This window comes from Pan troglodytes, chromosome 16, assembly GCF_028858775.2.
Source record: "Pan troglodytes isolate AG18354 chromosome 16, NHGRI_mPanTro3-v2.0_pri, whole genome shotgun sequence".
Taxonomy (NCBI): Eukaryota; Metazoa; Chordata; class Mammalia; order Primates; family Hominidae; genus Pan; species Pan troglodytes.
In genome coordinates, this window is record NC_072414.2 from 68,099,659 (window position 1) to 68,114,638 (window position 14,980).

Consider the following 14,980-nt stretch of genomic DNA (forward strand, 5'->3'; position numbering starts at 1 on the left):
CCAGGGACGGGATTTGACTTGCCCAAGGCCACACAACCAGCTCATTATTGAGCTCTGATCTCAAGACATTGTGGCCACCGCACCCAGATCTCTCCCCACCCCTGCAAGCTGTCTCGCAGTTAAGCGTGGGGCCACCCACCCAGAGACCGGGAAGTTATAGCGGAGCGGACTTCAGGCTGCCACATGCTCCTCTCTCTACTCAGAGAAGGCAACATGACTGTCCCCCACAAGCATTCACCTTCCCATCCCTTCACAGAAATCAAGATTGTCCTTCACGAGAAAGAGTTGGATTTTACCAGCCAAGCCTTTCTGTGGCATAACAGCAGTGGGTGATGATCCTCCAGGCAGCTTCGCAGAGTTCAGAAGGCTAGGCTTCTACTACAGGCATGCGGGAGAGGGGCACCATCTGGTGTGAATCACCGTGAATTAAAGTCATCTTGGCTCAAGGAAGAGCCTGCAGACAAATGCACCGGCATCTTACGAGACCAGCATTTAGGGGCTTCTTTGGAGAAAGATGTCCTCTTGGTGAGGAAACCGCTCCTGAAGGCAGCACCATTCGGGAATTATTCCTTCGTGCACGCATTGTTCATCTGTCCACAGTGCATAATCGCCTGGTGGCTACTGTATGCCAGGTGTTAGGGATAAAAGAGAGACAGCAGACCAGGTCCCTTGAGCCTCCACTGGGGGATGGGGAGGGAATCAGCACAAGGTACAAGGAAGTGCTGTGGAGGGTGACGCCCAGAAACCATAGGAACACCCAGGAAGGAGACACCAGCTGAGCCGGGGAGTGTGCAAGAGCTTCATGGAGGTGACGTTCAAGCCAGAAGGACAGGAAGGGGAAAGCCCTGCTGGCTTAGGCACAGGCCAAGCTGCTGTTACAAGAAAACCAAAATACAGGGGCTTAAACAAGGCAAGGTCCATTTCTCTCTCACGGAAAAACACATTAAGTGGATAGGTAAGGCTTCGGGTTGTTGGGGACCCAGCAGGCTTTTGTCTTGCGGCCTGGCCCTCCTTGGTTGAAGATTGCACACCATCATACTTATGCACCCAATTCTGGGCCTTGGGAAGACGGAAGGAGGAAGAGGAGCCTAATTCATTTAAGGGCACAACCTAAAAGTTGTACTGCGTGCTTCTGCTTGCTACCCATTGGCCAGAATGTAGTCACATGGCCACTCCCAGATGCAAGGAGGGCTGGGAAATGTAGTCTTTAGTTGGATGGCCATGCTGGAGCTTCAGTTATTGTACAGGAAGGAGGGAGGAGATTTGGGGTCGGGGAGTGGAGAAGGGAGTCAACTGCGTTTTTGCCACATGCAAAGACAAGGCCATGAGAGAGAGAGCTTGTATATTTGAAGATTCGTAAGTGGTTTGCAGCATGACAGGAGTGGCAAAAGATGACACAGGAGAGGCAGGCAAGGTCCTAAGTATCCTTCCAAGGGATTTGGAGTGTATTCTGTATGTACAGGGAGCACTGAAAATGGCATCAGGAGTGCCCAGGGGATGGCACAGAGATGGGGGGTCTGAGCCTGCAGGCAGAGGAGCTAGCAGGAGGCACGGCCACCACAAAGGCTGGAGCTGGGGCACTGGCAGTGGGAGTGGAGAGGGCACAGGGGCCAAGGAATGCTTGGGGGATGGCGGAGACCTTTTCCTTTTACTGAATGCGGAAGCAGAGCTCTGAGTGCTGAGCTCTGGAATCTTCTCGGCTGGAGGAAGACCTGGAGAATAACCACTTTCTCCCTTCCTTTCCTCAGACTGTTCTACGGATTGTGGTGCTTGGGATCTGGGATTACATCGAAAACAAAATAGAGGTAAAGACCAATGTCCACCCCCAAAGCCCCCACTCTGCCATCCTGGAAGCGGGAAAATGTCATGTCCCATCCATTCCAGGGTGGACACCATCAGAAAGGCTGGCTCCTTCTCCCACTTGACCTCTGTGGCTGCGCATGTTGGGTGGGGCAGGGAGGGGGAACTGAGACTGTTTCCAGCAAAGGAATGTTCTGAAACATTCATTTAGAATGTTAAAAGGAATGCAGAACTCCTTGAAGTTCTGCAAAATTTGACAATTTGAATCAATTTGAAAAGCTTTTGAAATGTGTTTTAAAACAAATAAATCCACCCTAAATGGAAAGCTGAGCGGGAAACTGTCAACGTGCTTCTCAGGCTGGGTTTCCGTTCTGCTTCCCGCCACACGCGTGGGTGTGGTGGGTGGGATGAGGTCAGGGAGGCCTGGCTGTCGCTGGCAGTGTTGTGCACACAGACCAGGCAAGGCGGTCAGATCTGCTGCCCACTCCTTCCTCACCTCTCCATCTATATTTCAGCCTCTTTGGCTCAGTGCTGGGATCTGACACAGTGGGCCTGGCCGATGGATGGCTCAGAACGCGGCCAGGCTGGAGCAGGTGGACGGAAGGGCAGGGCCCAGGGCTTCATTGTGCAGGCTGGGCCCACTTCTCGCCTAGCCCTGTCCCGCTGGAGGGTTAGAGACTCTGCGCTGGACACAGCTGAGATGCGGGTTCCGGGCTCCTGTTCCCCTCGAGGAAGGAGGCACCCTGAGCCTGCCTTCAGCCCCTGCCCTGCCAGGGAGGGATCCAGCTTGGCCTCTGCCCGGGGCCTGGGATACAGGATGCAGGCCCTATCTTGAGAAGGGGCAAGACAGCCCAAGGCCATCTAAACTAAGGGCTGGGGATGGGCTGAGGTCACTTGGAGGACAGAGTGCATTCAGGAGAACGTCTAGGAAGAGGAGGCCCCTAAAGACTCAGGAGGGTCAGGAGGGGCCACCAGGGGTGGGGTGGCCTTCTGGTGGGGGCCCGGGCTGCTGGAAAAGTTGGGCAGCACCAGCTGCTTTGCCTGACTGACCCCTGGTTCCGGACACACGGCAGGGCCCAGGGCACTGAAATGGGCCTCCTCTCACAGGTGTTTGACGGGGCTGTGATCATCCTATCTTTGGCTCCGATGGTGGCATCCACTGTGGCCAATGGACCCAGGAGCCCCTGGGACGCCATCAGCCTCATCATCATGCTCCGGATCTGGAGGGTGAAGAGGGTCATTGATGGTGAGTGGCCCGAGGGGGGTGTGGTCAGTGGGGCTGCTCCAGAAACTGGGGCTTTCAACTGAGAGGAGATGCCATGTGATGGGGGTACACCCTGCTGGCGTCAGGACGGAAGGTGAAACTGTCGGCAGGGAGAGGGGCCAGGTGTCCCTGCTCACTCGCCATCACACGTTCACGCACACTGCCAGGGTGTCGCACGTACACGCTGAGCTTCCCACTTCCCATTTAGGGGCCATGTGTTCATTCCCATGCAGCTGTTTACTGTGAGCCTGGGGGGGCCAGCCCCCCATGCAAGGCCTTAGAGCAGGGCCTGCCATTCTGGAAGGAGCAGACTTTTACACCCTGGGTGTCTCGATGCACACCTGCTGCTGCCTCCCCAATGGCCGCCAGCCTCACCACTGGCTCTATCCAGGTCATCTAGTCAAGGCCTTGCTCCCTGCAGGCTTTGTCTCACCTTTGAGTCCACCAAGGACAATCTGGCTGCCCACAAGCCCATTGACCTGCAAACAAGTAGAGAAGGGAGCTGCTGGCAGGGGCTGGCTTTTGGCATGTGCTTCTGTCATCTTTAGTGACATGCCTTTCCATCCCTGGGTCTCCATTTGCAGAAAGCATCTGGTCCACTCCTTTGTCATTGCTTTATCATTGCCACCCCACTGGGCCACTCTTGTCTGGAAAGCTGTGCCCTGACCTGGGTGGCTCCTGTGTTTCCAGAAGGTGGTGACAGACCAGAGTGTGTGGCCCAGAGGACATGGGGGACAGAAAACCCACCCCTGAAGAATGGTGCAGGATACTGGGGGTGGGGGGTGACCCAGAGGATGACGACAGAGGCAGGACACTGAAGTCATCTTATGGAAGGGGGAAGACTCAAGTCGCTGGGCTCCAGAGGGTGTCCTTGGTCCCTGAGGACAGGAAGAAGAGGCCCACCCCACCTCAGCCAGATAAGGAACAGAGCCACTCATAGTGGGCTGGTCAGCCTCCAAGAGAGGTCCCCCTAGAGTGACCAGGAGGTTGTATAGACAGTGGTTCCCAGGATGTTTTGTTGGTTTGGTTTGGTTTGGTTGACAGCAAAGCCCTTTCTTCAGCAAAATCGTACCCAGTCTGTAAAAGAGATTGCAAGTGGAGCTGCTTTGGTTGACTTAGAGTGGAGGGGCCTCACAGCCCACCTACTTGCCTTCTCCCTTGCCCTCTGAGGCACCTCTAAGAAACTGCCAGGCCTTCTGGAGCACAGTTTTAAAACCACTGGGATAGATGCTATGGTCTTTTCCAGCCCTGAATTTTGATTGCAGATGATAAAAATTGAAGCCATGAGAATAGTCCGCCAGCATTTGCCACGCAGGTGCAAGGCAGAAGCTGTCACCCTCAGGGTGGGCTCCCTCTCCCTGGGCCTCACCCTATGTTCCACCCTGCGAACACTGTGGGATTTGGTCCTGATGAAGATGCTGCCATCTTGTCAGGGATCCCCCAGTAGGGAATCTTCATCAAACTGGAATGTGTTTGGGTCTCACTTCAGAAGCCTTCGGAAGGCTGGGAAGGCTCTGGGAGATCACCTGGTTCACTCCCCTCATTTGACAGATGGGGAAACTGAGGCCAAGAAGGATGAGGGTCACATAGTGAATCAGGCTCAGAACCAGAAGTGGAGCCTAAGACCCCTGACACCCACCAGCGCTCTTTCGGCTGCTCACTCCCTGCAGTCTGCTCAGGGCCCTGTTCTTGGCTCTGTCCATGAGAACATCCACCCCCGCTCAGGGCAGGAACAGCGCCTTCTGGGTCTTTCTTCCAGCTGTGGACAGCTGCACACCCTCAGACTAATGGATTTTGAGAGCCCCCTTTGTGACGCTCTTCCCAGCTGTCCCGCCCTTTTCCTGACACATCAGGCATCACGGAGCTACCGGGAGCCTCAGGAGAGAGACGTGCTGGTGAACAGATGGGCGTTAATTTGCTACTCTTGCAAATTAACCCTGGGTGTGAACTGGCTTCAGCAGAGATTTGAGGAGGCAGCGGCAGCTTGGGGCGGCCTCCGGACCTGGAGATGGGTCTCAGGGACACGTGGCCGGTCCTCAAGTCTGGAAGCAAGCAGAAAAGTCCCAATGTCTCTTCTCTGCTGATTCCTGCAACAGCCAGGAAACCTCTGGAGGTGCAGAGGCTGTGGGTGGAAAGGAGACTTGGAGAGAGGAAATGTGGAGGGTTCTAGAAATCAGGGGCAAGAGAGGCATGTGACCGAGGCTTCTGAAGAGTCAGGAAGGGCTGGGTTTTGAGGGGTGTGGGAACAGTGTGAGGAGAAAGGCTGCGTTAAAGTCAGGAGTGGACACTGAGACTTCCAGGAGCCCAGAGCTACTCTGAACCCACAGAACCACCAAGGGAGGTGTCCGTGGGACTACTGCTGGCTGTTGGAGCACAGGGCCCTCAACCTCAGAGGCCAGGCTTTCTCTTCTGGGTCTCACTATATCCGTTATAAATAGGATCATCTGAGTAACAGAGACTCAGAATAACAGTGTCTTAACACAGAAGCGTATTTCATTCACGTGAAGGTCTGCAGGCCAGGCATGGTGGCTCATGCCTGTAATCCCAGCATTTTGGGAGGCTGAGGCAGGCAGATCACCTGAGGGCAGGAGTTTGAGACCAGCCTGGTCAACACTGTGAAACCCCGTCTCTACTACAAATATAAAAATTAGCTGAGTGTGGTGGCGCATGCCTGTAATCCTAGCTACTGGGGAGGCTGAGGCATGAGAATCGCTTGAACCCAGGAGGTAGGGGTTGCAGTGAGCTGAGATCATGTCACTGCACTCCAGCCTGGGTGACAGGGTGAGACTCTGTCTCAAAAAAAAAAAAAAAAGAGGTCTGTGGGAAGGTGGTCCAAGACAGATATGGCCTTGACTACAGTCACTTACTCCCTGTAGTCAAGAGCCCAGGCTCCTTCTGTTTTTCTGTTTTGTTGCTCTGCTGCACTTAGCCTACTTTTCAAAGCCACCTCATGGTCCAAGATGGCTGCTTCCATGCCAACTATCACATCCTCATCCTAGCCAAGAAGGAGGAAGGGAAGAGGATAAAGAGGCAAAAGGAAGGCCCACTGCCTTCTCATTTTAAACATCTTCATCCAAATATAATTCACATGCCATAAAATCCACCCATTTAAAGTCCACAATTCAGCCAGGCATGGTAGCTCATGCCTGTAATTCCAGCACTTTGGGAGGCTGAGGCGGGTGGATCACTAGAGGTCAGGAGTTTGAGACCAGCCTGGCCAACGTGGTGAAATCCCATCTCTACTAAAAATACAAAAATTAGCCAGGCGTGGTGGCGGGTGCCTGTAATCCCAGCTGCTCGGGAGGCTGAGGCTGGAGAATCACTTGAACTTGGGAGGTGGAGGTTGCAATGAGCTGAGATCGCCCACTCCACTCCAGCCTGGGTGACAGCAAGATTCCATCTCAAAATAAAAGTTCACAATTCAGTGGTTTCCAGTATATTCAGAGTTCTGCAGCCATCACCAAAAAATCTAAGTCTGGAGTGTTTTCATGACTCCAAAGAGAAAGCCTACACTCATCAGAGTCACTTCCCATGTCCGCCTCAGCCCTAGGTAAGCACTAAGCTGCTTTCCATCTCTATAGAGTTGCCTGTTCTGTTCCATTACATTTCATATAAATGGAATCATGTGACATGTGGTTTTTCTCTGCTGGCCACTCTGATTTAGCATTATGTGTTCGAGGCTCATCTGTGTTGTGGCTGGTGGTGGGACTGCACCCCTTTTCATTGCCAAGTAGTACTCCACTGCATGGCTAGACCACAGTTTATTCACGCATTCATCGGCTGATGAACATTTGGGTTATGTCTACTTTTTGACTGTTAGGAATAATGCTGTTATGAATGCTCATGTGTGAGTTTTGTGTAGACACGTTTTCCTTCCCCTAAGGTACCTAGGAATGGAATTTCTGGGTCATATGGTCACTCTCTGTTTAACACTCTGAAAAACGGACAAACCGTTTCCCTAAGTGGTTGCACCGTTTTCCTTTCCGCCAGTGTGTGCAGGCTCCAGGGCCGCCCCATCCTCACTGGCCCCAGCTCCTTTGTGAAGAAGGCTCCTGCAGCTGCTGCATGCCACCTCCACTAGCATCCTATGGTCCAGAAGGTGGTCTTGTGGCCACCCATAGCTGCAAAGGAGGCTGGAAAATAGTCTTTATTCCAGGCAGCTGTGCACACAGCCCAAAAGTATGGGTTCTAGCACTATGGAAAACAGGAAAACAGCTACCCTGGACACCATGAGCGAAGGTTGTGGCCCTCTGTACTTTCTGGATGCTGTCGGGTACCTGGACATTTCCCCTTCTAGATCCACAGAAATGGCCCAGGGCCTCGAACCTGCTGCTGCCTGAATGCTGGGCCCGCCCTTCCCCAGTCCAAGCCCTGCCACTGCTGAATTCTTTACAGGGCTGTCTCTGTCTTCCAGCCTACGTCCTGCCAGTGAAGCTGGAGATGGAGATGGTTATCCAGCAGTACGAGAAGGCCAAGGTCATCCAAGACGAGCAGCTGGAGAGGCTGACGCAGATCTGTCAGGAGCAAGGGGTAATGCACTGCCACTTTCGGCTCTGTCCGTGGTCTTGCTGGGGACACTGGTAGTGCCTAAAGCTATGGGTTGCTAGAGCTGCAGGGGCACCAGAGGTCAGGGAGTTCCTCCAGCCCCTTGTTGGACTCATGGGGAACCTGAAGCCCAGAGAAGGGGACACATCTCCAGGGTCACTGATGTATAGCCCAGCCAGGCATGGACTCAACCCTGACTCCCAGGCCAGGGTTCTTTCCACTGTAGCACGGTGACTCTTCAGCTCCCCAACCTGAGTCTGCCAAGTCGCCCCCTCAGTTCATCAGAGTCTTCTCGGAGACATGGTCGGTCTCTAAAGCCAGTGGCTAATTCTGTCTGCTGAGGGTTGCTGGGCACCATGGTATGCCCATTGCCACGCGGGACGCCCAGGGCCCCAGAAAGGTGCTAGCGGTGCTCTCTACCCTCCAGGAGATGTGATGCAGACTCAGAGAGGCAGGTGGTGGGCCCTGCAAGGATGGGCTCAGCAGAGGCAAGGGGGACTGGCAGCTGGGCCGGGGGCACCCTGTCGGGAATCCAGAGACCTGCATTCAAGGCCTAGCCCTGCTGCTCCCACCCCGCCGGACTCCGGCCAAGTCGGGCCACCCCTCTGCCCTCAGTTCCTCCCTCTGTAAGATGAGGTGGCTGCTCCCATGTGAGTGGGACAGAGGAGTTCAGAGGAGGGGGATTGGGGTACTCAGGAGGGGGTGGCTGCTGGATCCCGCAGCAAGGCTGAGAGCTCTGTAGAAGCGCAGCTCGGTGTTCAGGGAAGGGTCCGGTCCCAGGATGTAAGGTGGGAATGCTACTGAGGGGACTGGCAAGGTGGTGGGAATGCGGGGGATGGTCCAAATGACATGCATGGTCATTCCCATTCTGCCCGATGGATTCTGGGGAGAGGACAGGGCCACTGCCCCCAGCTGCGCAAGCCAGAGACGCTAAGCCTGTGGCTCTCTGTGCCCAGGGCCAGGCGAGTTCTTCACGGGCTGTCTTTCAGCCCATGTCCTGCCAGTGAAAGTGGAGGAATGCCCGTGGCCGCATATTGATGTGGGCACTGAGCCCTTCTGGCTTGCAGTGCAGTGAGGATGGGCACCCCTGGGCTCCCTATTCCTCCCCCATTGCTGGGTGCCCAGGCAGTCTCCAAGGTGGTCTCAGGGTTGAGGTCTCACGTGGCGTACAGGCCCACTATGTGTCTGCCCGTCCCATCGACCTCCTCTCTCATGTGTCTGGTGCATAAACACCCCGACTGTGCCAAGTGGAGTCACCTGTCATTTTGACAAGCCCTGTGCCATGCCACCTCTTGGGTTTTGGTTGCGCTGTGCCCCTTGCCTGAATCCCCGCCCCTTGCAAGCTCTGTCTGTCTAATTCAAGTCCTGGCCTCTCTACAGAGCATGCTCCCCCCGCCAGTAGCCTCTGCACCTCCTCCCCTAGCCCTGCAGCAGCCCTCACTTGTCCACATTCACAGGGCACTGGGCACTCACTGCCATGGTCAGTGCTCCTTTACGCCTGGGGCAGCTCTTCCCACTGAACTAGATGCCCCCTGAAGGCAAGCCTTAGTCCAACTCACATCCGGCCCCAGCCAGCACTCTGCATGTTGTAGGTCTTGGTCAATGTGTATTCAGTGTATGTCGTGGGTCTTGGTAAATGTGTATTCAGTGTATGTCGTGGGTCTTGGTAAATGTGTATTCTGTTGCGGGTCTTGGTAAATGCATATTCACTGTACCTCTTGGCTCCTCGACCAACCCCAGCCTCTCACAGTTTTGGGGTGGGGGACACGTCTGTGGAATGTCACAACAAAGTGATCCTGGGAAATGTCCCCACAGGAACACGCACACAGTGTCTTCAGAATCATCCCCTCGGAATGTCTGTCAGGAAACCAATCTTTTTATCTGCTTTGGGAACACTATGACCTTTCGTTTCGCACAGAATGCCTATGCGTGACAAGAGGGGTCATCAGGGGACATGGCCCTCAGGGGCATGTTGTCCAAGGTGTCCCGAGAGCAGGGCAGGCTATGGAATCCTAGACTAGGAAGAGAAGCATTCCCTTCCTGAGGAGCTGGCATCAGCTTCATTCATTCTCTTGCCATATCGCGTGGTCAGCCAGCACCGTCCAGAGCTGCTCTGTGCTGGGCTTGTGCCGGGCATGCGGATGCCGCCTAGGACAGGGTGTGACCCTCGTCCTCACGGGGCTCTGGGTGACTCAGGGGGTTTGGCAGCCCATAAATAGGCAGTGGAAATCTGGTGCAATGCCTGTATCACACGGGCACGTCCCGGGCTCTGCAGGCCAGGATGGGGAAAGCTTTCCAGAGGAGCTGATGTGGAGCAGAGCCCTGGGGAGAAGGCTGCCAGGCAGAGGGAACAGTGTGGGGTGTGCGAGTGGGTGCAGTGCCCCGGGGGTTCGGGGCCATTTAGAGGGTGAGCAGAGGGAGGCAGTAGGATTGGGGACAGGCTTGGGAAGGGGCTCTGTGGCTGACCAGAGAGTTTGGGCTTTATCCTGCTGGGACAGAGGAAGCCTGAAGGATTAAAAGCAGGACTGGGGGATCTGCTCAGATGTGAGTTGTTGATGGAGCCTTCCGGCTGCCGTTGGAGGCTGGATGGAGAGGGCAGGGTGGAGACAGGAAGACTGGGGACAGAGGCTGGAGAAGAAGGTGAGAGAAGCTGGGCTTTAGGCAGAGGGGGCTGCAGGGAAGTGGGGAAAGTAAAGTGCAGGGTGTCATCCAGAAAAGCGACTGGAAGCCGATCAGGCAGTTCTCATTCTGCTGTTGAATAGGAAAACAAATGCTCTATTCACTGCAGTTGGCAACGTGAAAGACACGGACACAGGGCTGCATCCGCCCCTCATAAATTCGCAGCCTCCCAGCCCAGCGGGGAACGCGCTGACCCTGCCGCATACCTCACCTCAGCCACACATGCGCCACGTGGCCAGGAGAAAATCCTAACGGCAACCCCACCTCCCAGGGTTTCCACCATGACCTCTGTCCGGAGCCCCCCGGGGACCCCAGGTTCCTGCCGTCCTGGTTCAAGTCACCTCCACATGTGGCCTCCTTCCCGGGGGTCTCAGCCGGAGGGAGACTCCCTTGCATTCTGCACAGGAAAGAGCCAATAAATAAAGACAGATTCCCTCTAGGTAGCGACATCTGGAAAAGAGATGAACAGAAACGAACCATTTTAATTTAAAAAACACCTGAAGCCTGTCATCTTAGTTAAGACAGCAGAAAGGGCCAGACAGGCTGGACTCCCAGTGGGGCCACCGGGGAGGGTGGGGGGCTGCCTGGCCAGAGGGACCAGGAGGGCTGCTCTCCTGGAGTCGGTGGTGCCCACTCCACAGAGCGAAGCAGACAGATGCCTCACTTGCAGCTGTATTTTCAGACCTGGTTTGAGACTTGACTGGGTAACAGATACCCTGGAGGAAATGAGACTGTGGGCCCTGGAATGTCAGAGATGGCTAGACCCTTGGAGACAGCAGCCCATGGAATGGTTGAGAATAGACTTGGTTCTAAATAGACTTTGAGCTGGCTTCGAACCCAGGTGTGTCTCTCTTTAGAACACTTACTGGCCTTGTGGCTTTGGGCATTAATGGGACATCTATGGGCCTTGGTTTTCCTAATCTGAAAAATGGGTGTAGTAATAGAATCCTTGAAGGATGGTGATGAGATCGTAGCCTAAAGCCTGACACATGATGGGTAGCAACTAATGGGTGTGGACCCCGAAGTCCACCAGCCCCACCACACCTGCCCCACACACCCATTTTACAAATAAGAAAACTGAGCAGTGGCAGCTCACCTTGGGGGCACACAGCTAGTCCAGGGGGGCATAGAACCAGGTGTCCTAACTGTGAACACTGTTCTTTTCCAGCCCATCACGTTGAGCCTCCTTTTTCCTACTCATGGCACTTAGCACTCAGCAAAAACATTGATCAGATTATGCATGGGGTATTTTATACTGCAGGCACAGACCTGGCTCCCCTCAGCTGTCTCAATGGCAGCCCCCAACCCCATTCCAGGACAGTCTAGTATTCCTTGTGACAAACTCTTGCTGTCTCCTTGCTGGAATTCTCAGAGTATAATGAAGACATTTCCAAACTGAATTCACATATGCTGCCTGAAAAATTGACATTTACCAATGAAATGTGTTAGGGTCCCAGTTTAAATACAACACCTGGCCTGGCGCGATGGCTCACACCTGTAATCCCAGTGCTTTGGAAGGCTGAGGCAGGAGGACTGCTTGAGGCCAGAAGTTTGAGGCTGCAATGAGCTGTAATGACACCACTGCACTCCAGCCTGGGCCACAGAGCAAGACTGTCTCTAAAACAAAACAAAACAAAACAAAAAAACGCTTTTCACTCCCTTGCTCTCTTGCTGGGGTGTGTTTGTACAACTATTTCAACTATTTGCCACAACTTCACCCAGCTCTTTTTAAAAAAATAAACTTTATTTTTTAGAACAGTTTTATATTGACCAAAAAATAGTGAAGCAGGTGCAGAGTTCCCTGTATCCCTTGTGCCCGGCTGCCCATCATTAACATCATACACTAGTATCATTTGTTACAATGAACAAACCCACATTGATACGGTACTCAGGTTTTCTTAGTATTTAATCTGTTATGTCCTCTATTTGCTCCACGTCGCATTCAGTAGGCTTAGGCTCCTCCTGGCTGTGGCGATTTCTCAGACTTTGTTTCTGATGACCTGAAGGGTTTTGGGGAGCACTGGTCGGGTGTTTTTGTTTTACAGGATGCCCCTCTGTTGGGATTCGTCTGATGTTTTTCCCAGGGTAAGCCTGGGGTTGTGGGTTTTGGGAGGAAGACTGCAGAAGGAAAGTGCCATTCTTATTGTCTCACATCAAGAGGACACACTGGCCACGTGACTTCTCACCGTGATGCGGCCTGGATCACCCGGCTGGGGCAGCGTGGGTCAGGTGTCTCCACTGCACAGTTACTCTCTGTTTCTTCATCTTAACTTTTTTTTTTGGAACTGAGTCTCACTCTGTCACCCAGGCTGGAGTGTAGTGGCGCCATCTTGGCTCACTGCAACCTCCGCCTCCTGGGTTCAAGAGATTCTCCTGCCTCAGCTTCCCGGGTAGCTGGGATTACAGGCACCTGCCACCATGCCCAGCTAATTTTTGTATTTTTAGTAGAGACGGGGTTTCACCATGTTGACCAGGCTGGTCTCAAACTCCTGACCTCAGGTGATCCACCCGCCTCACCCTCCCAAAGTGCTGTGATTACAGGCATGAGCCACCGCACCCAGCCCATCTTAATTTTTTAAGAAAGATTACATTGCTTCTTACCGTGACCCTGTGGAGACTCTCAGGTGAGCCTGTTGGCCAGTTTCTTGCATGAATATCTGATTCATTTCACCTTCTGTGCTACACGGCAGTTCATTTCTTGTCACAGGCCCACATGCAAGGTGCACCAGAATCACCTTCTATAACAGATGAAAGGTCCCTGGGGAGGGCAGCTGGCCCAATCCAGGATTTGGCAGATGGGGCATCTGAGGCTCAGAGAAAGGGAGAGGTGGGCCCAACGTGGCACAGCAGTTATGAGGCCAGGAAGAAAACAGGTCTCTTGTCGCTCATTCCAGTGCCTTCCCTCCTGGATCACACTGGCCCTCTGGCTTTGACAGGGAAACAGGCTTCACTGCTTCCCTCATTCCTATGATCTCTTCTGGTTGTGGACACACCTCATCCTTAACAGATTCCTACCTGGGGAGGGGTGCCTAGAGGATCCCGGGAGGGGAGGAGGTCTCTCTGCTGGTCAGTCATACCATTCCAAAGCCCTGGCCATGCCTTCTGCAGTCCCTTCCAGACTCCCCACTGCTGTGATAGAAGCACATGGCTTCTGACCCCTGAATTCAGCAATTCCTCAATTCCTTAGGTGGAAGTTCTTTTCCATTCTTTTTGTTTGTTTGTTTGTTTTTGGTGAGGGGTGGATCTTGGCCAGAATTTCATGACGAGTTAGGCTCGCTGGTACACAGATGGATTCCAAAGTCACGATGCTAGAGGCTGCCCTTCAGAGAGACGGTGTGGATGCCTTGTCTCTCTCTCTGTCTTGGCTGCTTCAGAAACCAAAGCCATTTTAGATGCAGCAGTTAAATCAATGCAACGATATACTCTTCTGACTCATCTCACGAAACCACCTCTGAGGTTTTATGTACCTCCATGCGTGGGATCTCGCTCTAGTTCCGAAACACATTCTGAAGTCTCCGTTACACCCGCTCTTTCATGTTCAAGCCTGGTAACAGCCTTTGGCACCAAATAGTATGATCTGACCTGGCCCACTGTGGAAGTTAGTTTCTCTTCTCTGACATTCTGCTTCCTCAGCACCATTCACCCTGAGATCACTGGCAAAATACTGAGGGATATGAGGCTCAATCCAGGGTGACTCAAGGTCCAGCCTCCAAGGAGACCAATGGGACCTGTGAGCCCCTTAGGACATCCTTAGACCTTGGGAAAGGTGAGTCCCTTGTCGGGGAGCTTGGAGGAGTGGAAAGAATCCTCTTATTCAGGGAGCCAGCAAGCCAGATTCAAACCTCAGCCCCACCAGTGACCAGTCATCTTCCCTTTAACCCCTGAGCCTCAGCTTCTCATTGGGAAAATTGGAGGTAACAAGGCCTACATCGTGTGGATGCCATATGCATCAAATTAAATCTGGCCTGCTGGAGGCTTTCAGTAAGGGTTAAAAAAAAGAGGTCGGGTGCGGTGGCTCACACCTGTAATCCCAGCACTTTGGGAGGCTGAGGCGGGCAGATCACGAGGTCAGGAGGTCGAGACCATCCTGGCTAACACGGTGAAACCTCGTCTCTACTAAAAAAAATATATAAAAAATTAGCCGGGCGTGGTGGCGGGTGCCTGTGGTCCCAGCTACTCAGGAGGCTGAGGCAGGAGAATGGCATGAACCTGGGAGGCAGAGCTTACAGTGAGCCGAGATCATGCCACTGCACTCCAGCCTGGGTGACAGAGCGAGACTCAGTCACAAAAAAACAAACAAACAAACAAAAAAACTACTAAATGTATCTATATGATGGTTGCTCATTCACAAATGCACTGTCATGTTTTAGCTCATTTTTCCTTTGCTGGTGAAAGTTGGCAGGCTGGGTACTATTAATCCCTTCACATGGAAAGACTGAGGCTCAGAGAGGCTATTCTTTGGCCAGATCCTGTAGTTTTTCATGGAGGGACTAGGAAAGAAACCCAGGGCTTCAGTGTCCATTTCCCTGAGCCAGAAAGAGGCATCTGCCTGAGTCACTGATAGTTAGGGTGAGTAACACCAGTTGTTGCATCCAGCAAATCCAGAAATCTGAGTCCTGACACAGGAGGAGTACATTTGTCACTCTCATCATACTCCAATGCAGGTTGCAATGGGGCAGGGTGGAGGGACCC

General features: G+C 53.4%; 1 protein-coding gene across 2 annotated transcripts in view; it reads left to right on the plus strand.

Moving 5' to 3' along the window:
• Positions 1 to 14,980, plus strand: part of TMEM266 (transmembrane protein 266) — a 145,355-nt gene that overhangs the window by 108,349 nt on the left and 22,026 nt on the right. For both annotated transcript variants that reach the window (XM_001146305.7, XM_009429597.5), the window contains exons 6-8: positions 1,749 to 1,805; positions 2,908 to 3,046; positions 7,479 to 7,594. In XM_001146305.7, coding sequence (XP_001146305.4) covers positions 1,749 to 1,805; positions 2,908 to 3,046; positions 7,479 to 7,594 — 312 coding nt within the window. The remainder of the gene's footprint in view (positions 1 to 1,748; positions 1,806 to 2,907; positions 3,047 to 7,478; positions 7,595 to 14,980) is intronic.